This window comes from Gobio gobio (assembly GCF_949357685.1).
Source record: "Gobio gobio genome assembly, chromosome: 24".
Classification (NCBI taxonomy): domain Eukaryota; kingdom Metazoa; phylum Chordata; class Actinopteri; order Cypriniformes; family Gobionidae; genus Gobio; species Gobio gobio.
The window spans coordinates 16,653,033-16,677,327 of NC_137120.1; the positions used below are offsets into that span (position 1 = coordinate 16,653,033).

The following is a 24,295-nucleotide window of genomic DNA, read 5'->3' on the forward strand; positions in this document are numbered from 1 at the left end:
TCGGCGCAGCGCCACCTACTGGTCCGGAGATACGAAAAATTGCTATTTTTGCTTATAACTTCTGAACTGTTTGTCCAAAAATCATAAAAGTGGTCTCGTTACATTCAGGACGGCATGCCGAGTCGTCTGATATTCAATTTTACCATATCGGCCATTTTGGCTGTCGGCCATTTTGAATTTTGTCAAAAAATGCTATATTTTACAAATGCATTAGTATATTGTTACTAAACTCGGTATGTGACTTCCATGCTATGCCCTGAAGGTACTCAACAAGTTTTAGGGCAGTGCCACCTTGTGGTCAAAAGATATAACAAACTTGACAAAAATGCTAATAACTTTTGATTAAATTAGCCTAGTATATTGAAACTGGTCATAATAGAGTCATTGGCTCATGCCGATTCAATTGCAACCTATGATGTCATTTTCGGTCATGATAATTTCCCCGCCATTTTTAATTTTCCAAAAAACCTACTTTTGCGAACTCGTCCTAGACGGTTTGTCCGATTTGCACAGAAATTGAACCATATCATCTTCAGACCATGCTGACAAAAAATCTTGCAAATCAAGTTGATTCGTCAAATCGTTTTTGATAAACGCGCACACAAATTTTAGTAGCGGTTGCAAAAACCCACTTAAGGCTATATCTCCGAAACGCTTTATCGTATTCAAACCAATCTTGGTACGTGTCATCACAAGCATGACCTGAGGCAACATGCAGCGTTTCGGCCCAGCGCCACCTACTGGTCCGGAGATATAAAAAATGGCTATTTTTGCTTATAACTTTTGAACCGTTTGTCCAAAAATCATAAAAGTAGTCTCGTTAGATTCAGGACGGCATGCCGTGTCGTTTGATATTCAATTTTACCATATCGGCCATTTTGGCTCTCGGCCATTTTGAATTATGTGCTAAAATGCTATATTTTACAAACTCATTAGTCTATCGTTATGAAACTTGGTATTTGTCTTCCGCACCATGCTTTGAAGGTACTCAAAAAGTGTTGGGGCAGTGCCACCTTGTGGTCAAAGGTTATAACAAAATTTACAAAAATGCTAATAACTTTTGATTAAATTAGCTTAGTTTAATGAAACTGGTCATAATACATTCATTGGCTCATACCGATTCAATTGCACCCTATGATGTAATTTTTGGTCATGACAATTTCCCCGCCATTTTTAATTTTCCAAAAAACCTACTTTTGCGAACTCGTCCTAGACGGTTTGTCCGATTTGCACAGAAATTGAACCATATCATCTTCAGACCATGCTGACAAAAACTCTTGCAAATCAAGTTGATTTGTCTAATCGTTTTTGATAAAGGCGCACACAAATTTTGCGTAGCGGTTGCAAAAACACTCATAAGGCAATATCTCCGCAATCCTTTATCGTATTCAAACCAATCTTGGTACATGTCATCACAAGCATGACCTGAGGCAACATGCTGCGTTTCAGCGCAGTGCCACCTACTGGTCCGGAGATACAAAGAATGGATATTTTTGCTTTTATCATTTTTTTAACCGTTTGTCCAAAAATCATAAAAGTTGTCTCGTTAGATTCAGGACTGCATGCCGAGTCGTCTGATATTTAATTTTACCATATCGGCCATTTTGGCTGTCGGCCATTTTGAATTATGTGCTAAAATACAAACGCATTAGTCTATCGTTATGAAATGTGGTATGTCTTCCGCACCATGCTTTGAAGGTACTCAAAAAGTTTTGGGGCAGTGCCACCTTGTGGTCAAAGGTTATAACAAAATTTACAAAAATGCTAATAACTTTGGATTAAATTAGCCTAGTTTAATGAAACTGGTCATAATACATTTATTGGCTCATGCCGAGAACATAGATACTAATTTTGCCATATTTGGTCAAACATCCTGTCCTCAATGTTCTTATTTGATCAAAATCTACATTTTCAAACTCATCCTAGACCGTTTGTCCGATTTCCACCAAAATCGAATCGTATCATCTTCAGACTGTGTCAACAAAAAGTTAGGGATTTTGCATCAATAGATGAAACCGTTTTTGTAAACTGCAGCGACGAATTTGAGGCATGATGCCAAAATGACTCTTGAGGCTGTATCTCTGCAATGCTTTGACATATTGGTATCAAACTTTGCATGTGTCATTGTTCTCTTATTCTGACCACACCATATCAATTTCGTAACTGCGCCAACTATTGGTCAAAAGTGATAAACCATTAACTTATATTATCAGTGACTCTATATATGATATTTCAGCCATTTTGCCTAATCTTCTTAAACTGTATAATTGTTAAATGTTGCAGTTGGTCTGACACTCTCAGACTACAATGCATTTTTCAGCCTTTTGCCTAAAATCATCTTAAAACGTGATTAATTGCTCATTGCTCCAGTTGATCTGCCACTGCCAGCCATTTTGGCATGTCTTGTCTTCTTCTTTGCGCTTGGCCCCGGTATTGCTGCTTGCAGCTATATTTATTATTAGGGGCCAAGCACCGAAGGTGCGAAGGCACCTATTGAAACCGTTCCCGTTCTTATTATTATTATTCATCTTCTTCTTCTTCTTCCGCCACGAAGTCTATGGCAGCCCATAGAACCGTATGGTAAAAAGTTGTGAAACTTGGCACACTAATAGAGGACAGTCTGAAATGTCACCGTAGCAAATTTGGAGTCTCAAACTCAATCCCTCTAGCGCCACCATCAGTCCAAAATGTGACTCATGTTTATGCTAATAACTTTTGAACCATAAGGGCTAGAAACAAAATTCTTTTTTCCTCTGATTCCTTTGCTCAAGACGATTCGATTGCACCCTATGACGTCATTTTCCGTCATAAAAATTTTCCCGCCAGTTTGAATTTTTCGAAAAACCTACTTTTACGAACTCGTCCTAGACGGTTCATCCGATTTGCACGAAAATTGAACCAGATCATCTTCAGACCATGCTGACAAAAAATCTTGCAAATCAAGTTGATTCGTCAAATCATTTGCGATAAACGCGCAAACAAATTTTACGTAGCGGTTGCAAAAACACACTTAAGGCAATATCTCCGCAACGCTTTATCGTATTCAAACCAAACTTGGTACATGTCATCACAAGCATGACTTGAGGCAACATGCAGTGTTTCGGCGCAGCGCCACCTACTGGTCCGGAGATACAAAAAATGGCTGTTTTTGCTTATAACTTTTGAACCGTTTGTCCAAAAATCATAAAAGTGGTCTCGTTAGATTCAGGACGGCATGCCGAGTCGTCTGATATTCAATTTTACCATATCGGCCATTTTGGCTGTCGGCCATTTTGAATTATGTGCTAAAATGCTATATTTTACAAATGCATTAGTGTATTGTTACTAAACTCGGTATGTGACTTCCACTCCATGCCCTGAAGGTACTCAAAAAGTTTTGGGGCAGTGCCACCTTGTGGTCAAAAGTTATAACAAACTTGACAAAAATGCTAATAACTTTTGATTTAATTAGCTTAGTATAATGAAACTTGTCATAATACATTCATTGGCTCATGCCGATTCAATTGCATCCTATGACGTCATTTTCGGTCATGATAATTTCCCCGCCATATTTAATTTTCCAAAAAACCTACTTTTGCGAACTCGTCCTAGACGGTTTGTCCGATTTGCACAGAAATTGAACCAGATCATCTTCAGACCTTGCTGACAAAAAATCTTGCAAATCAAGTTGATTTGTCAAATCGTTTTTGATAAACGTGCACACAAATTTTACGTAGCGGTTGCAAAAACACTCATAAGGCTATATCTCCACAATGCTTTATCGTATTCAAACCAAACTTGGTACATGTCATCACAAGCATGACTTGAGGCAACTTGCAGCGTTTCGGCGCAGCGCCACCTACTGGCCCGGAGATACAAAAAATGGCTATTTTTGCTTATAACTTTTGAACTGTTTGTCCAAAAATCATAAAAGTTGTCTCGTTAGATTCAGGACGGTATTCAGAGTTGTCTGATATTCAATTTTACCATATCGGCCATTTTGGCTCTCGGCCATTTTGAATTATGTGCTAAAATACTATATTTTACAAACGCATTAGTCTATCGTTACGAAACTTGGTATGGGTCTTCCGCACCATGCTTTGAAGGTACTCAAAAAGTTTTGGGGCAGTGCCACCTTGTGGTCAGAGGTTATAACAAAATTTACAAACATGCTAATAACTTTTGATTAAATTAGCCTAGTTTAATGAAACTGGTCATAATACATTTATTGGCTCATGCCGAGAACATAGATACTAATTTTGCCATATTTGGTCAAACATCCTGTCCTCAATGTTCTTATTTGATCAAAACCTACTTTTTCAAACTCATCCTAGACCGTTTATCCAATTTCCACCAAAATCGAATCGTATCATCTTCAGACTATGTCAACAAAAAGTTAGGGATTTTGCATCAATAGATGAAACCGTTTTTGTAAACCGCAGTGACGAAGTTGAGCCATGATGCCAAAATGACTCTTGAGGCTGTATCTCTGCAATGCTTTGACATATTGGCATCAAACTTTGCATGTGTCATTGTTCCCTTATTCTGACTACACCACATCAATTTCGTAACTGTGCCACCTATTGGTCAAAAGTGATAAACCATTAACTTATATTATCAGTGACTCTATATATGATATTTCAGCCATTTTGCCTAATCTTCTTAAACTGTATAATTGTTAATTGTTGCAGTTGGTCTGACACTCTCAGACTACAATGCATTTTTCAGCCTTTTGCCTAAAATCATCTTAAAACGTGATTAATTGCTCATTGCTCCAGTTGATCTGACACTGCCAGCCATTTTGGCATGTCTTGTCTTCTTCTTTGCGCTTGGCCCCGGTATTGCTGCTTGCAGCTATATTTCATCTTCTTCTTCTTCTTCCGCCACGAAGTCTATGGCAGCCCATAGAACCGTATGGTAAAAAGTTGTGAAATTTGGCACACTAATAGAGGACAGTCTGAAATGTCACCATAGCAAATTTTGAGTCTCTAACTCAATCCCTCTAGCGCCACCATCAGTCCAAATTTAGACTCATGTTTATGCTAATAACTTTTGAACCATAAGGGCTAGAAACGAAATTCTTTTTTCCTCTGATTCCTTGGCTCAAGACAATTCGATTGCACCCTATGACGTCATTTTCCGTCATAATAATTTTCCCGCCATTTTTAATTAACCGAAAAACCTACTTTTGCGAACTCGTCCTAGACGGTTCATCCGATTTGCACGAAAATTGAACCAGATCATCTTCAGACCATGCTGACAAAAAATCTTGCAAATCAAGTTGATTCATCAAATTATTTGCGATAAACGCGCAAACAAATTTTACATAGCGGTTGCAAAAGCACTCTTAAGGCAATATCTCAGCAACGCTTTATCGTATTTAAACCAAACTTGGTACATGTCATCACAAGCATGACTTGAGGCAACATGCAGTGTTTCGGCGCAGCGCCACCTACTGGTCCGGAGATACAAAAAATGGCTGTTTTTGCTTATAACTTTTGAACCGTTTGTCCAAAAATCATAAAAGTGGTCTCGTTACATTCAGGACGGCATGCCGAGTCGTCTGATATTCAATTTTACCATATCAGCTTTTTTGGCTGTCGGCCATTTTGAATTATGTGCTAAAATGCTATATTTTACAAATGCATTAGTGTATTGTTACTAAACTCGGTATGTGACTTCCACTCCATGCCCTGAAGGTACTCAAAAAGTTTTGGGGCAGTGCCACCTTGTGGTCAAAAGTAATAACAAACTTGACAAAAATGCTAATAACTTTTGATTTAATTAGCTTAGTATAATGAAACTGGTCATAATACATTCATTGGCTCATGCCGATTCAATTGCACCCTATGACGTCATTTTCGGTCATGACAATTTCCCCGCCATATTTAATTTTCCAAAAAACCTACTTTTGCGAACTCGTCCTAGACGGTTCGTCCGATTTGCACGAAAATTGAACCAGATCATCTTCAGACCATGCTGACAAAAAATCTTGCAAATCAAGTTGATTCGTCAAATCGTTTTTGATAAACGTGCACACAAATTTTACGTAGCGGTTGCAAAAACACTCATAAGGCTATATCTCCGCAACGCTTTATCGTGTTCAATCCAAACTTGGTACATGTCATCACAAGCATGACTTGAGGCAACTTGCAGCGTTTCGGCGCAGCGCTACCTACTGGTCCGGAGATACAAAAAATGGCTATTTTTGCTTATAACTTTTGAACCGTTTGTCCAAAAATCATAAAAGTTGTCTCGTTAGATTCAGGACGGCATGCCGAGTCGTCTGATATTCAATTTTACCATATCAGCCATTTTGGCTGTCGGCCATTTTGAATTATGTGCTAAAATGCTATATTTTACAAATGCATTAGTGTATTGTTACTAAACTCGGTATGTGACTTCCACTCCATGCCCTGAAGGTACTCAAAAAGTTTTGGGGCAGTGCCACCTTGTGGTCAAAAGTAATAACAAACTTGACAAAAATGCTAATAACTTTTGATTTAATTAGCTTAGTATAATGAAACTGGTCATAATACATTCATTGGCTCATGCCGATTCAATTGCACCCTATGACGTCATTTTCGGTCATGACAATTTCCCCGCCATATTTAATTTTCCAAAAAACCTACTTTTGCGAACTCGTCCTAGACGGTTCGTCCGATTTGCACGAAAATTGAACCAGATCATCTTCAGACCATGCTGACAAAAAATCTTGCAAATCAAGTTGATTCGTCAAATCGTTTTTGATAAACGTGCACACAAATTTTACGTAGCGGTTGCAAAAACACTCATAAGGCTATATCTCCGCAACGCTTTATCGTGTTCAATCCAAACTTGGTATATGTCATCACAAGCATGACTTGAGGCAACTTGCAGCGTTTCGGCGCAGCGCTACCTACTGGTCCGGAGATACAAAAAATGGCTATTTTTGCTTATAACTTTTGAACCGTTTGTCCAAAAATCATAAAAGTTGTCTCGTTAGATTCAGGACGGCATGCCGAGTTGTCTGATATTCAATTTTACCATATCAGCCATTTTGGCTCTCGGCCATTTTGAATTATGTGCTAAAATACTATATTTTACAAACGCATTAGTGTATCGTTACGAAACTTGGTATGGGTCTTCCGCACCATGCTTTGAAGGTACTCAAAAGGTTTTGGGGTAGTGCCACCTTGTGGTCAAAGGTTATAACAAAATGTACAAAAAAACTAATAACTTTTGATTGAATTAGCCGAGTTTAATGAAACGGGTCAAAATACATTTATTGGCTCATGCCAAGAACAGAGATACTAATTTTGCCATATTTGGTCAAACATACTGTCCTCAATGTTCTTATTTGATCAAAATCTACTTTTTCAAACTCATCCTAGACCGGTTGTCCAATTTCCACCAAAATCGAATCGTATCATCTTCAGACTGTGTCAACAAAAAGTTAGGGATTTTGCATCAATAGATGAAACCGTTTTGTTAAACCGCAGCGACGAAGTTGAGGCATGATGCCAAAATGACTCTTGAGGCTTTATCTCTGCAATGCTTTGACATATTGGCATCAAACTTTGCATGTGTCATTGTTCCCTTATTCTGACCACACCACACCAATTTTTTAACTGTGCCACCTATTGGTCAAAAGTGATAAAACATTAACTTATATTATCAGTGAATCTTTATATAATATATAATATATGACGTCATTTTCCGTCATAATAATTTTCCCGCCATTTTTAATTAACCGAAAAACCTACTTTTACGAACTCGTCCTAGACGGTTCATCCGATTTGCACGAAAATTGAACCAGATCATCTTCAGACCGTGCTGACAAAAAATCTTGCAAATCAAGTTGATTCGTCAAATCATTTGCGATAAACGCGCAAACAAATTTTACGTAGCGGTTGCAAAAACACACTTAAGGCAATATCTCCGCAACGCTTTATCGTATTCAAACCAAACTTGGTACATGTCATCACAAGCATGACTTGAGGCAACATACAGCGTTTCGGCGCAGCGCCACCTACTGGTCCGGAGATACGAAAAATGGCTATTTTTGCTTATAACTTCTGAACTGTTTGTCCAAAATTCATAAAAGTGGTCTCGTTACATTCAGGACGGCATGCCGAGTCGTCTGATATTCAATTTTACCATATCGGCCATTTTGGCTGTCGGCCATTTTGAATTATGTGCTAAAATGCTGTATTTTATGAACAAATGAACGGATTGTTAAGAAACTCGGTTTGGGTCATCAACACGGTGCCCTGAATGAGCCCAAGAAGTTTTGAAACAGCGCCACCTAGTGGAGAATTTTTTTTTCAAATGCTTATAACTTTAGGTGAGATTGACTTATTTTCATGAGAGTAACTTTTTTTGTGTCCTGAATCCTCGCAGAGTCCAACGATACCAGACATGCCAGGTTTCGGCGTATTATTTGTGCAGCGTTGTAATTTAGCACTTTAAAAACATTAGCTGATATCTTCGAAACCGCTAGTCCAATCGAGACAAAACCAGCATCAGAAGTTCGAAAACATAGGTCAATAGCAATAAGATAATGACCAAATGTCAAAATATTGATAGTAAGGGGGTGTAAAATCCAATCAAAGTCAGGTGTCAGTCATTTTTTATGTGTTTTTTCATATAAATGTATATAACTCCAAAACTAAACAAGATATTTTCACCAACATTGACACAGACATGTATGGGCTCACTCCAAGGACACATTAAAAAAATGATAGGATTGTGCCACTTGGTGGCGCTATAATAGAACAAAACATGAAATTCCCATTGACTACAATGCAGTTTTATGATATAAAATGCTATGCTTCACAAATGAATTGGTGTATCATTACGAAACTTGAAATTGGCCATCAGCACCATGCCTTTAAGCTGCTTAAACGGTTTCAAAACAGCACCGCCATGTGGTCCATACTTATAATGAAAAGGCCTCTTGAGGCTATATCTCTGCAATGACATATTGACACTATATTGACACTCTGCTTTGATATATTGACACCAATCTTTGCAAGTGTCATTGTTCCCTTATTCTGGCCACACCACATCAGTTTCGTAACTGTGCCACCTATTGGTTGAAAGTGATAAATCATTAAATCATTATTATTGACTGTATTTATCATTTTACAGCTATTTTGCCTAAAATCACCTTAATAGGTCTTTAATTGCTCATTGCTGCCGTTGATCTGACATTGCCAGCATTTTTGGCATGTCTTGTCTTCTTCTTTGCGCTTGGCCCCGGTATTGCTGCTTGCAGCTATATTTAGGGGCCAAGCACCGAAGGTGCGAAGGCACCTATTGAAACCGTTCCCGTTCTTATTATTATTATTAGGGGCCAAGCACCGAAGGTGCGAAGGCACCTATTGAAACCGTTCCCGTTCTTATTATTATTATTCATCTTCTTCTTCTTCTTCCGCCACGAAGTCAATGGCAGCCCATAGAACCGTATGGTAAAAAGTTGTGAAATTTGGCACACTAATAGAGGACAGTCTGAAATGTCACCGTAGCAAATTTGGAGTCTCAAACTCAATCCCTCTAGCGCCACCATCAGTCCAAAATTTTACTCATGTTTATGCTAATAACTTTTGAACCATAAGGGCTAGAAACAAAATTCTTTTTTCCTCTGATTCCTTGGCTCAAGACGATTCCATTGCACCCTATGACGTCATTTTCCGTCATAAAAATTTTCCCGCCATTTTGAATTTTCCGAAAAACCTACTTTTACGAACTCGTCCTAGACGGTTCATCCGATTTGCACGAAAATTGAACCAGATCATCTTCAGACCATGCTGACAAAAAATCTTGCAAATCAAGTTGATTCGTCAAATCATTTGCGATAAACGCGCAAACAAATTTTACGTAGTGGTTGCAAAAACACTCTTAAGGCAATATCTCCGCAACGCTTTATCGTATTCAAACCAAACTTGGTACATGTCATCACAAGCATGACTTGAGGCAACATACAGCGTTTCGGCGCAGCGCCACCTACTGGTCCGGAGATACGAAAAATTGCTATTTTTGCTTATAACTTCTGAACTGTTTGTCCAAAAATCATAAAAGTGGTCTCGATACATTCAGGACGGCATGCCGAGTCGTCTGATATTCAATTTTACCATATCGGCCATTTTGGCTGTCGGCCATTTTGAATTTTGTCAAAAAATGCTATATTTTACAAATGCATTAGTATATTGTTACTAAACTCGGTATGTGACTTCCTTGCTATGCCCTGAAGGTACTCAAAAAGTTTTAGGGCAGTGCCACCTTGTGGTCAAAAGATATAACAAACTTGACAAAAATGCTAATAACTTTTGATTAAATTAGCCTAGTATATTGAAACTGGTCATAATAGAGTCATTGGCTCATGCCGATTTAATTGCAACCTATGATGTCATTTTTGGTCATGATAATTTCCCCGCCATTTTTAATTTTCCAAAAAACCTACTTTTACGAACTCGTCCTAGACGGTTTGTCCGATTTGCACGAAAATTGAACCAGATCATCTTCAGACCATGCTGACAAAAAATCTTGCAAATCAAGTTGATTTGTCAAATCGTTTTCGATAAACGCGCACACAAAATTTGCGTAGCGGTTGCAAAAACACTCATAAGCCTATATCTCCACAACGCTTTATCGTATTCAAACCAATCTTGGTATATGTCATCACAAGCATGACCTGAAGCAACATGCAGCGTTTCGGCGCAGCGCCACCTACTGGTCCGGAGATACAAAAAATGGCTATTTTTGCTTATAACTTTTGAACTGTTTGTCCAAAAATCATGTCTTCCGCACCATGCTTTGAAGGTACTCAAAACGTTTTGGGGCAGTGCCACCTTGTGGTCAGAGGTTATAACAAAATTTACAAACATGCTAATAACTTTTGATTAAATTAGCCTAGTTTAATGAAACTGGTCATAATACAGTCATTGGCTCATGCCGAGAACAGAGATACTAATTTTTCCATATTTGGTCAAACATCCTGTCCTCAATGTTCTTATTTGATCAAAACCTACTTTTTCAAACTCATCCTAGACCGTTTGTCCAATTTCCACCAAAATCGAATCGTATCATCTTCAGACTGTGTCAACAAAAAGTTATGGATTTTGCATCAATAGATGAAACCATTTTTGTAAACCGCAGTGACGAAGTTGAGCCATTATGCCAAAATGACTCTTGAGGCTGTATCTCTGCAATGCTTTGACATATTGGCATCAAACTTTGCATGTGTCATTGTTCCCTTATTCTGACCACACCACATACATTTCGTAACTGGTCAAAGTATTGGTCAAAAGTGATAAACCATTAACTTACATTATCAGTGACTCAATATATGATATTTCAGCCATTTTGCCTAATCTTGTTAAACTGTATAATTGTTAATTGTTGCAGTTGGTCTGACACTCTCAGACTACAATGCATTTTCAGCCTTTTGCTTAAAATCATCTTAAAACGTGATTAATTGCTCATTGCTCCAGTTGATCTGACACTGCCAGCCATTTTGGCATGTCTTGTCTTCTTCTTTGCGCTTGGCCCCGGTATTGCTGCTTGCAGCTATATTTATTATTATTCATCTTCTTCTTCTTCTTCTTCTTCCGCCACGAAGTCTATGGCAGCCCATAGAACCATATGGTAAAAAGTTATGAAATTCGGCACACTTATAGAGGACGGTCTCAAGTGTCTCCATAGCAAGTTTGGAGTCTCTAACTCAATCCCTCTAGCGCCACCATCAGTCGAAAATTGCACTCATGTTTATGTTAATAACTTTTGAACCATAAGGGCTAGAAACAAAATTATTTTTTCCTCTGATTCCTTGGCTTAAGACGATTCAATTGCACCCTATGACGTCATTTTCCGTCATAATAATTTTCCCGCCATTTTTAATTAACCGAAAAACCTACTTTTGCGAACTCGTCCTAGACGGTTCATCCGATTTGCACGAAAATTGAACCAGATTATCTTCAGACCATGTTGACAAAAAATCTTGCAAATCAAGTTGATTCGTCAAATTGTTTGCGAAAAACGTGCACACAAATTTTACGTAGCGGTTAAAAAAACACACTTACGGCAATATCTCCGCAACGCTTTATCGTGTTCAAACCAAACTTGGTACATGTCATCACAAGCATAACATGAGGCAACATGCAGCGTTTCGGCGCAGCGCCACCTACTGGTCCGGAGATACAACAAATGTCTGTTTTTGCTTATAACTTTTGAACCGTTTGTCCAAAAATCATGAAAGTTGTCTCATTACATTCAGGACGGCATGCCGAGTCGTCTGATATTCATTTTTACCATATCGGCCATTTTGGCTGCCGGCCAGTTTGAATTATGTGCTAAAATGCTGTATTTTATGAACACATGAACGGATTGTTACGAAACTCGGTTTGGGTCATCAACACGGTGCCCTGAATGAGCCCAAGAAGTTTCGAAACAGCGCCACCTAGTGGAGAATTTTTTTTTCAAATGCTTATAACTTTAGGTGAGATTGACTTATTTTCATGAGAGTAACTTTTTTGTGTCCTGAATCCTCGCAGAGTCCAACGATACCAGACTTGCCAGGTTTCGGCGTATTATTTGTGCAGCGTTGTAATTTACATTTACATTTACATTTACATTTACATTTATGCATTTGGCAGACGCTTTTATCCAAAGCGACTTACATTGCATTCAAGGCACACATTTTACATTTTGTCAGTTCTTGCTTTCCCTGGGAATCGTACCCATGACCTTGGCATTGCTAGCGCCATGCTCTACTGTTTGAGCTACAGGAAAGCAAATTTAGCACTTTAAAAACATTAGCTGATATCTTCGAAACCGCTAGTCCGATCGAGACGAAACCAGCTTCAGAAGTTCGGAAACATAGGTCGATAGCTGTACGCTAATTATCAAATGTCAAAATATTGATAGTAAGGGGGTGTAAAATCCAATCAAAGTCAGGTGTCAGTCATTTTTTATGTGTTTTTTCATATAAATGTATATAACTCCAAAACTAAACAAGATATTTTCACCAAAATTGACACAGACATGTATGGGCTCACTCCAAGGACACATAAAAAAAATGATAGGATTGTGCCACTTGGTGGCGCTATAATAGAACAAAACATGAAATTCCCATTGACTACAATGCAGTTTTATGATATAAAATGCTATGCTTCACAAATGAATTGGTGTATCATTACGAAACTTGAAATTGGCCATCAATGACATATTGACACTATATTGACACTCTGCTTTGATATATTGACACCAATCTTTCCATGTGTCATTGTTCCCTTATTCTGACCACACCACATCAATTTCGTAACTGTGCCACCTATTGGTTGAAAGTGATAAATCATTAAATCATTATTATTGACTGTATTTATCATTTTAAAGCAATTTTGCCTAAAATCACCTTAATAGGTCTTTAATTGCTCATTGCTGCCGTTGATCTGACATTGCCAGCTTTTTTGGCATGTCTTGTCTTCTTCTTTGCGCTTGGCCCCGGTATTGCTGCTTGCAGCTATATTTCATCTTCTTCTTCTTCTTCCGCCACGAAGTCTATGGCAGCCCATAGAACCGTATGGTAAAAAGTTGTGAAATTTGGCACACTAATAGAGGACAGTCTGAAATGTCACCGTAGCAAATTTGGAGTCTCAAACTCAATCCCTCTAGCGCCACCATCAGTCCAAAATTTGACTCATGTTTATGCTAATAACTTTTGAACCATAAGGGCTAGAAACAAAATTCTTTTTTCCTCTGATTCCTTGGCTCAAGACGATTCCATTGCACTCTATGACGTCATTTTCCGTCATAAAAATTTTCCCGCCATTTTGAATTTTCCGAAAAACCTACTTTTACGAACTCGTCCTAGACGGTTCATCCGATTTGCACGAAAATTGAACCAGATCATCTTCAGACCATGCTGACAAAAAATCTTGCAAATCAAGTTGATTCGTCAAATCATTTGCGATAAACGCGCAAACAAATTTTACGTAGCGGTTGCAAAAACACTCTTAAGGCAATATCTCCGCAACGCTTTATCGTATTCAAACCAAACTTGGTACATGTCATCACAAGCATGACTTGAGGCAACATACAGCGTTTCGGCGCAGCGCCACCTACTGGTCCGGAGATACGAAAAATTGCAATTTTTGCTTATAACTTCTGAACTGTTTGTCCAAAAATCATAAATGTGGTCTCGTTACATTCACGACGGCATGCCGAGTCGTCTGATATTCAATTTTACCATATCGGCCATTTTGGCTGTCGGCCATTTTGAATTTTGTCAAAAAATGCTATATTTTACAAATGCATTAGTATATTGTTACTAAACTCGGTATGTGACTTCCTTGCTATGCCCTGAAGGTACTCAAAAAGTTTTAGGGCAGTGCCACCTTGTGGTCAAAAGATATAACAAACTTGACAAAAATGCTAATAACTTTTGATTAAATTAGCCTAGTATATTGAAACTGGTCATAATAGAGTCATTGGCTCATGCCGATTCAATTGCAACCTATGATGTCATTTTCGGTCATGATAATTTCCCCGCCATTTTTAATTTTCCAAAAAACCTACTTTTACGAACTCGTCCTAGACGGTTTGTCCGATTTGCACGAAAATTGAACCAGATCATCTTCAGACCATGCTGACAAAAAATCTTGCAAATCAAGTTGATTTGTCAAATCGTTTTCGATAAACGCGCACACAAATTTTGCGTAGCAGTTGCAAAAACACTCATAAGCCTATATCTCCACAACGCTTTATCGTATTCAAACCAATCTTGGTATATGTCATCACAAGCATGACCTGAAGCAACATGCAGCGTTTCGGCGGAGCGCCACCTACTGGTCCGGAGATACAAAAAATGGCTATTTTTGCTTATAACTTTTGAACTCTTTGTCCAAAAATCATGTCTTCCGCACCATGCTTTGAAGGTACTCAAAAAGTTTTGGGGCAGTGCCACCTTGTGGTCAGAGGTTATAACAAAATTTACAAACATGCTAATAACTTTTGATTAAATTAGCCTAGTTTAATGAAACTGGTCATAATACATTTATTGGCTCATGCCGAGAACATAGATACTAATTTTGCCATATTTGGTCAAACATCCTGTCCTCAATGTTCTTATTTGATCAAAACCTACTTTTTCAAACTCATCCTAGACCGTTTGTCCAATTTCCACCAAAATCGAATCGTATCATCTTCAGACTGTGTCAACAAAAAGTTAGGGATTTTGCATCAATAGATGAAACCGTTTTTGTAAACCGCAGTGACGAAGTTAAGCCATGATGCCAAAATGACTCTTGAGGCTGTATCTCTGCAATGCTTTGACATATTGGCATCAAACTTTGCATGTGTCATTGTTCCCTTATTCTGACCACACCACATCAATTTCGTAACTGTGCCACCTATTGGTCAAAAGTGATAAACCATTAACTTATATTATCAGTGACTCTATATATGATATTTCAGCCATTTTGCCTAATCTTCTTAAACTGTATAATTGTTAATTGTTGCAGTTGGTCTGACACTCTCAGACTACAATGCACTTTCAGCCTTTTGCTTAAAATCATCTTAAAACGTGATTAATTGCTCATTGCTCCAGTTGATCTGACACTGCCAGCCATTTTGGCATGTCTTGTCTTCTTCTTTGCGCTTGGCCCCGGTATTGCTGCTTGCAGCTATATTTTTAATTATTTTAATTATTTGTTACTTATTGTCATGGATCACATGATGTTACAGGCCATAACAATATATGTTCTGTAAAAAGTGTCTTATATAGCTGAAAATCACGATTTATTGTTTAAAAATAACTTTTATCTTATAAAAATGTGTCACTAAATAGGCATTTTCTCACACAACCATGTGAGATACAGGAAATTGTCACTTCCCCTCACTGATAAGATCTGATAAGGTGTGTGTGCTCTCTCTGAGAAAATATTTTAATCTGAGAAGTTCTAACACCAAGTTATTTTGTATAACGTTAAAATCGTTGCTACAATATCAAAAGGAAAACAGAGTTTATCACTGATCACACAGTGAGTTGTTTAAAGTCTCAACTGTTTAAAGTTGCAACTGATTTTATTTCAGTGCTGTGATGTATTTCCAAGTGAAACGGAACATTGACTAGCGGGCAGGGTTTTACTTCAGCGCTCCCCCTCTCCATCTCTTTTTTTTTTGGGCTAAAAAGTTTAAAATTGTCAACCCCGTTACAATGTTATTTCTATGCATTGCGTAATTTGTCTGTAACAGAGTTGACAAACAATACTATAGAGAAATTACTTTTTTAAGTAAAACAAATGAATTAACTTTTGTTTGGAAAGCACTGAGTTATTAAAAGTGAAAATGTTTTAATAAGAATAGTTAGTGAACCGTTTTTTTCCTTAACTTTTTGAAATGTCAAATTTATCTCCAATTATAGAATCACTCATATATTCACGTAGAAAACAGCTATTTTGAATTGTAATAATATTTGACAATATTACTGTTTGTACTGTATTTTTGATCATATAAATGCAACCCTGGTAAGCATATACAACTTTTCAAAAGCACGAACGGTAAAACTTTTGAAGGGTAGTGTATTGTGTTAGAATAAAATATATTGTTTTTATATTTATAAGCAATGACTTTAGGTTGTTTAAATTATTTTTATTTTTTAAATTACATAATTTTTAATACTTCACATGATGAGTAAAATATTTTTAACTTTTTTACACATTTTATTACACATTTAAAATATTTTTTAACACTACTTCACATGAGTAAAATATTTTTTTTACTTTTTTTACACATTTTAAAATGTTTTTAAACTACACATGAGTAAAATATTTTTTACTTTTTTTTACAAATTTTATTACACATTTTAAAATATTTTTACACTACTTCACATGATGAGTCAAATATTTATTTTACTTTTTTTTAACACATTTTAAAATATTTTTTACACTACTTCACATGATGAGTCAAATATTAATTTTACATTTTTTTACACATTTTAAAATATTTTTTACACTACTTCACATGATGAGTCAAATATTTATTTTGCTTTTTTTACACATTTAAAAATATTTTTTACATTAATTAACATGATGAGTCAAATATTTATTTAATTTTTTTTTACACATTTTAAAATATTTTACACTACTTCACATGATGAGTCAAACATTTATTTTACATTTTTTTTACACATTTTAAAATAGTTTTTACGCTACTTCACATGATGAGTCAAATATTTATTTTACATTTTTTTACACATTTTAAAATATTTTTTACACTACTTCACATGAGTCAAATATTTATTTTACTTTTTTTACACATTTACATTTATGCATTTAGCAGACGCTTTTATCCAAAGCGACTTACAACTTGGGGGTACAATAAGCGATTGATCAGGGATGCACCTAGCTGGATGGTGAAGTCATGTTGCATAGTGGGACTGGCGGGAAAGATGAGGAACTCCGTCTTTGCCAGGTTGAGCTGTAGGTGATTTTTACTCATCCATGCAGAGATGTCAGCCAGACAGCTGGAGATTCGTGCAGCTACTGTGGGGTCGTCTGGTTGGAATGAAAGGTAGAGCTGAGTGTCATCAGCATAGCAGTGATATGAGAAGCCATGTGCCTGTATGATGGGACCTAATGAAGTAGTGTAAATGGAGAAAAGGAGAGGTCCAAGCACTGAGCCCTGAGGAACCCCCGTGGTCAGTTGATGTGCTTGGGATTCCTCTCCTCTCCAGGCAACCTCGAAGAACCTACCTGTGAGATAAGATTCAAACCAATGGAGCGGAGTCCCTGTGATGCCCAGTGATGAGAGGGTGGACAGAAGGATTTGATGATTTACCGTGTCAAAGGCAGCAGATAGATCAAGGAGGACAAGAACTGATGATTTGGACTCAGCTTTAGCTATCCGCAGGGCTTCGGTGACCGACAGTAATGCAGTCTCTGTGGAGTGGCCCCTTTTGAAACCGGATTGGTTCGAGTCCAGCTGGTTATTCTGTGAGAGGAAGGATGAAACCTGGTTGAAAACAACTCGTTCAAGAGTTTTTGCTATGAATGGCAGGAGAGAGACAGGTCTGTAGTTATCTATGAGTGATGCGTTTAAAGTGGGTTTCTTAAGCAGTGGAGTTACCCGAGCCTGCTTGAAAGTGGTAGGGAAAGTGCCAGTGCAGAGCGATGTGTTGATGATGTGTGTGAGTGCAGGAAGGAGAGTAGGAGAGATGGCTTGAAGGAGGTGTGAGGGAATGGGATCGAGAGGACAAGTTTAGATACTTCGGCCTCAGTGAGTGTGGAAAATGAGGAGAGAGTATGTTCGGTCGTGGGAGTGGCTGATCTAAAATCCACAGTGTGTGGGGGTGAGAACTGATTGCTGATAGTTGTTGTTTTGTTTGTGAAGAATTGTGCAAAGTCGTCTGGAGATAGGGAGGTGGTGGGGGGTGGTGGAGGAGGACAGAGCAGAGAGTTGAATGTTCTGAATAGTGTGCGTGAGTTTGAGGTGCTGCTGATTTTGTTTTGGAAATAAGAATATTTAGCTGCGTGTACTTCATTCGAGAAGGATGAGAGCAAAGACTGATACTTAGCTAGATCAGATGGGTGATTTGATTTATGCCATTTCCTCTCTGCTGCCCTGAGTGTCGTCCGATGTTCACGAATAACATCAGATAACCAAGGGTTAGAGGGAGTAGCTCGTGCTGGCCTAAAAGAAAGAGGGCAGATATCGTCTAGACATGAAGTTAAAGTGGAGCATAGAGTGTCAGTTGCAGTGTTAACATCCATAGAAGAGAATTGTGTGGATGAGGGAAGGGAGGAAGAGACAGCAGAGGAAAGGTGAGAAGGAGAGAGTGAGCGCAGGTTTCGTCTGAAAGTAACTGGTGGAGGAACTGGTGGTGTGTGAGTAGTAAGTTGAAGATTAAATGTGATAAAAAAGTGATCTGAGATGTGTAGAGGTTTGACCAATATATTGTCTGTAGAGCAGTTGCGTGTGTAAATGAGGTCCAGCTGGTTACCAGATTTGTGGGTATGTGACGTGATGAGGCGTTTGAGGTCGAATGAGGCTAGGAGGGAGTGGAAATCTGAAGCATAAGATTTGTCCAGGTGAATGTTGAAGTCGCCGAGTACTATGAGTGGGCAGCCATCTTCTGGAAATGAGGACAGCAGAACATCTAGCTCATCAACAAAGGTGGTCAGTGGACCTGGGGGGCGGTAAATGACTACAATATGTATTTTAGTGGGAGTTGAAAGCGTTATAGCATGATATTCAAATGTGTTGTTTTTGCAAAGAGCTGTGTGAGATGAGTATTTCCAATTGTTTGAAATGAGAAGACCCGTGCCCCCACCCCTCCCAGTCTGGCGAGGGGTGTGGGAGAAAGAGAAGTTATTAGAGAGAGCAGCAGGTGTTGCTGAGTCTTCTGGACGGATCCAGGTCTCAGTCAAGGCCAGGATTTTGAGAGTGGATTGAGTGGCAAAGGCAGGAATGAAGTCAGCTTTATTGACAGCTGACTGACAATTCCATAGCCCCACAGAAAAAGAAAGAGACGGAGAGGCATTAGAGGAGGAGGGAACAGGAAGTAGATTGGCAGTGTTACGGTGCCGTCTACGTCTACGTGTAATAGTGGGTCGTGGTTGCGAGATAACGGGGATGGAGTGGACGCACATGGTTAGAGAGAGGAAGGAAAGAAAGATGAAGGGAGAAGAAGGAGATAACTCGGTGCCTTATCGGAGTCCCTGCCTCGGAGGAGTCGCGCAGAGGAAGAGTCGAATACAGATGTCTTTACCCGCATTTTACGTTTTTTTTTCTTTACCCGCTTTACATTTTAAAATAGTTTTTACACTACTTCACATGATGAGTCAAATATTTATTTTGCTTTTTTTTTTACACATTTTAAAATATTTTTACATTACACATGATGAGTCAAATATTTATTTAACATTTTTTTTTACAAATTTTTAAATATTTTTTACACTACTTCACATGATGAGTCAAATATAATTTTTTTCACATTTTAAAATATTTGTACGCTACTTCACATGATGAGTCAAAAAGAAATGTTTTACTTTTTTTTTTTTTTTTTTTACACATTTTAAAATATGTTTTACACAATGTGATTCTGCTATGATCAAGGCTGCTGGTTGTTCTCCAAAGCTACGATCATAGAATACAAATAATGTGAGTATTTTGTTGTTGGATTTAGAGTATGGAAGAGATCCTATGCTGTTACAGTAAAGAAGAAAATCCTGAACTCAACAGACAAATCGAATTCATCATCAAGCAGCTTACCTCAGGTAAGAAGATAAAGCAGATCACCTCAAAATTGTTAATCTAAAAATGTGTCCTCACCATAGACTGTAAAAAAAATATGGACGTAGTGTCCGTGACGTCACCCATAGGATTCTGATGAGCCGTTCTGAAGCGCAAAGTAGGGACGAGCCATCTTGGCAGCGCGTCATCGCGCGTCACTCCCGGATAACAGAAAATGGGCAAAAAGGCGGGACGTGGGCGGAGCTTAAGTGACGCGTGACTAACAGACAGCAGATAAATGGCTATCCACCTGTCACTCGAAATGGCCACGCCCTTAATTATGCAGAATTTTAAGGCTTTATATAATGTAAACAAATGAGTTTTAAAAAAATTCACCCCCCTCACAGTTGTCATGAAGGGCAAAATGAGCCGTATAGACCAAAAGCACAATTTGTACCAGGCTGTAAACATGTTTTATTCTGCTCTAAAGTTGGCCATTTTAACATGGGGCTCAATGAGATTCTGCTCCCTTCTGGATCCTGTCCCTAGCGGCCAGTCGATGAATTGCAGTTTGAGGCACTTCCGTATTGGCTTCAAGAGAAACTGCGGGAGGTTGCCGCTTGGTCCTCACCCTACTCAACCTGTATAACTTTTGTCCTTCCGTGAAACACAAAAAGTGTTTGTTTTTTTGAAGGGGTGGTTGATTATGATTTCACTTTTTTAACCTTAGTGTGTAATGTTGCTGTTTGAGCATAACTGCAAAACTTACGACGCTCAAAGTTCAAAACAAAAAGAGATATATTATACCTTTAAAGAAATTGCTTTTTAAGGACTACAACAAATGGCTGGTAGGGACTACACAAGCTTCCTCCCGGGTTAGTGACATCACTAACCCTGAAATTTACATAAACCCTGCCCCCGAGAACATGCAACAAAGGGGGTGAGATTATCATGACAGAATATGCTAATCAATGACTTGAAGATAGTTTACTCCACATCAGCTACATAAATTTATCAACTAACCATTCAGGAACATCTTGTTGCATTCTACTTGTTGTCGCTTCTTCTTGAGTCTCTCCATCATTGTCCGACTACGGCCTGAGCATAAAAGGCTGAACAGTTTCATTGCCTGTCTGCATGAGGTAATCAGAGCTGCTAACTGGAGTTCTTGAAGCTCCGCCCCCGTGAACAGCAGCTCATTTGCATTTAAAGGGACACACAAAAACGAGGGAAAACCTTCAAAAATTTACGATTTTAACAGGATATAAAAAATTATCTGTAGGGTATTTTGAGCTAAAACTTCACATACACACTCTGGGGACATCAGAGACATCTTGTAAAAAGGGGCAATCAACCACCCCTATAATAAAATCGTGGCCACTGTTTTCAGTATAATAAAGTGAATGAGGACAGGGATGGAAAACACCATAAATGTATCATAAACTCTATCCATATGACATGGAATAGAGTCATTTGGACTACTTTTTTAATACTTCTATGATGCTTTTTTCACTTTCAACTATTCATGTTGCGTTCCGTGGATGTCATACGGGTTTAGAGCGAAATGAGTAAATGAGGAGAGATGAGTCCCATATTCGGTCCATTATTTCAGTGATTCTATTGTATTTATTTATAATTCTGTCATACTCAGCGGACATTCCCGAACATGAACCGGGTGAGTCGGGTGATGAAGAAGATGATGACGACGATGATGATGAGGTACAGTAATTCACTTTCTTGTCTTCTAAGAAAGATTATTGCTCAGTGCGACTTTTGATGTCCTAGAATCTACATTAAAGGCTATCACTGCCATTTGTGGTGTTCATATGATTTATTGCTCAGTCATTTGATCTGTATGTGATTCTTCAATCTTGTAAACAGGAAGATGTTATGGAGGCGGACCTAGATAAAGAGGAAGTCCTGCAGCCTCAGCCAAAAGAGCTCAGCGGAGAGTCTTTACTGACGACAGAGTATTTAGGGGTAAAACTTCACGTTACATTTACGATAGAAACCATATCCAGACCAACTTCACACACAAGGGTATTGTTGGTCAAGAGACTAGACACTATATTGCCAAAAGTATTGGGACACCCCTCCAAATCATTGAATTCAGGTGTTGCAATCACTTCCATGGCCACAGGTGTATAAAATCAAGCACCTAGGCATGCAGACGCTTCTACAAACATTTGTGAAAGAATGGGTCGCTCTCGGGAGCTCAGTGAATTCAAGCGTGGTACCGTGATAGGTTGCCACCTGTGCAATAAGTCCATTCGTGAAATTTCCTCACTACTAAATATTCCACGGTCAACTGTGAGTGGAATTATAACAAAGTGGAAGCAATTGAGAACAACAGCAACTCAGCCACGAAGTGGTAGGCCACGTAAAATCACCGAGCGGGGTCAGCTTGCTGAGGCGCACAGTGCACAGAAGTCGCCAACTTTCTGCAGAGTCAACAGCTACAGACCCAAACTTCATGTGGCCTTCAGATTAGCTCAAGAAAAGTGCGTAGAGAGCTTCATGGAATGGGTTTCCATGGTCGTGCTGCTGCATCCAAGCCTTACATCACCAAGTGCAATAAAAAGCGTGGGATGCAGTGGTGTAAAGCACTCCGCCACTGGACTCCCATAAACACACTCCTAAACCTTGTGGAAAGCCTTCCCAGAAGAGTTGAAACTCTTATAGCTGCAAATGGTGGGCCAACTCCATATTAAACCCTACGGATTAAAGGGTTAGTTCACCCAAAAATGAAAATTCTGTCATTAATTACTTACCCTCATGTCGTTCAACACCCGTAAGACCTCCGTTCATCTTCGGAACAGAAATGAAGATATTTTAGTTGAAATCTGATGGCTCTGAAAGGCCTCCATTGGCACAATGGCACTTTACACTCTCAAGACCCTTAAAAGGTACTAAAGACGTCGTTACAAAGTCCATCTCACTACAGTGGTTCTAAAATAACTTTATGAATCGGCGAGAATAGTTTTTGTGCGCAAAAAAACCCTAAATAACGACTTACATAGTGATGACGATTTCAAAACAAGGCATCATGAAGCTTCGAAGCGTTATGAATCAGCGAGTCGAATCAGCGGTTTGAATTGCCAAATTTCAGCAGTTTGGCGGTTTGACACGCGTTCCGAATCATGATTCGGCTCACTGATTCATAACGCTTCGAAGCTTCATGATGCCGTGTTTTGAAATCGTCATCACTATGTAAGTCGTTATTTAGGGGTTTTTTGCGCACAAAAACTATTCTCGCCGATTCATAAAGTTATTTTAGAACCACTGTAGTGAGATGGACTTTGTAACGACGTCTTTAGTACCTTTTAAGGGTCTTGAGAGTGTAAAGTGCCATTGTGCCAATGGAGGCCTTTCAGAGCCATCAGATTTCAACTAAAATATCTTCATTTCTGTTCCGAAGATGAACGGAGGTCTGACGGGTGTCGAACGACATGAGGGTAAGTAATTAATGACAGAATTTTCATTTTTGGGTGAACTAACCCTTTAAGAATGGGATGTCATTAAAGTTCATGTGCATGTGAAGGCAGACATCCCAAAACTTTTGGCAATATATTGTAGTGCCACACTTCCTTTTTTGTCATTAATTCAGTCCCTCACAAAGGAAACAACATTCAAGATATAAAAAATCTGAAAGCAGTCACGCATCTTTAGTGTCTTGCAAACAGCAATTCAGTGCTCTAACATAAACTAAAGGCCCTGATATACTTCAAGTGTAGATGAAGAAGGAACTGGTGCAACATCATTTTGAACAAAATCAGCCCAGAAGTTCGTTTGGAGAGCGTTAAAGAACTCGAGCATTTAAAGCAGCAGGCGACATAAATATAGCACACACTTACAATAAACAGAGCGTTATCGTCTGATTCTGTGGATACTAATATAGTTATCAAATAGTTTATAGTTATTTCTCTTGTTTGGGAACTGGACTTAATTCTGGTATTACCATGCATCTCTGATGCATCTATAAGTACTGTTATATCGGCCAGGCAATGTTAGCAGACAGTATTTCTTGCTCTTTTGTCACTTTCGAAATCCATTGATAGGAAGATGTACATTATTCATTGAGAAAATGTGATGTTTTGTGATTTAT

General features: G+C 38.5%; 1 protein-coding gene across 1 annotated transcript in view; it reads left to right on the forward strand.

Annotated features, from left to right (window-relative positions):
- armc9 (armadillo repeat containing 9) overlaps positions 1 to 24,295 on the forward strand; it is a 99,176-nt gene that overhangs the window by 54,504 nt on the left and 20,377 nt on the right. The window contains exons 19-21 of the mRNA XM_079808655.1: positions 20,144 to 20,234; positions 21,842 to 21,909; positions 22,072 to 22,170. Of these exons, the coding sequence (XP_079664781.1) occupies positions 20,144 to 20,234; positions 21,842 to 21,909; positions 22,072 to 22,170 (258 nt within the window). The remainder of the gene's footprint in view (positions 1 to 20,143; positions 20,235 to 21,841; positions 21,910 to 22,071; positions 22,171 to 24,295) is intronic.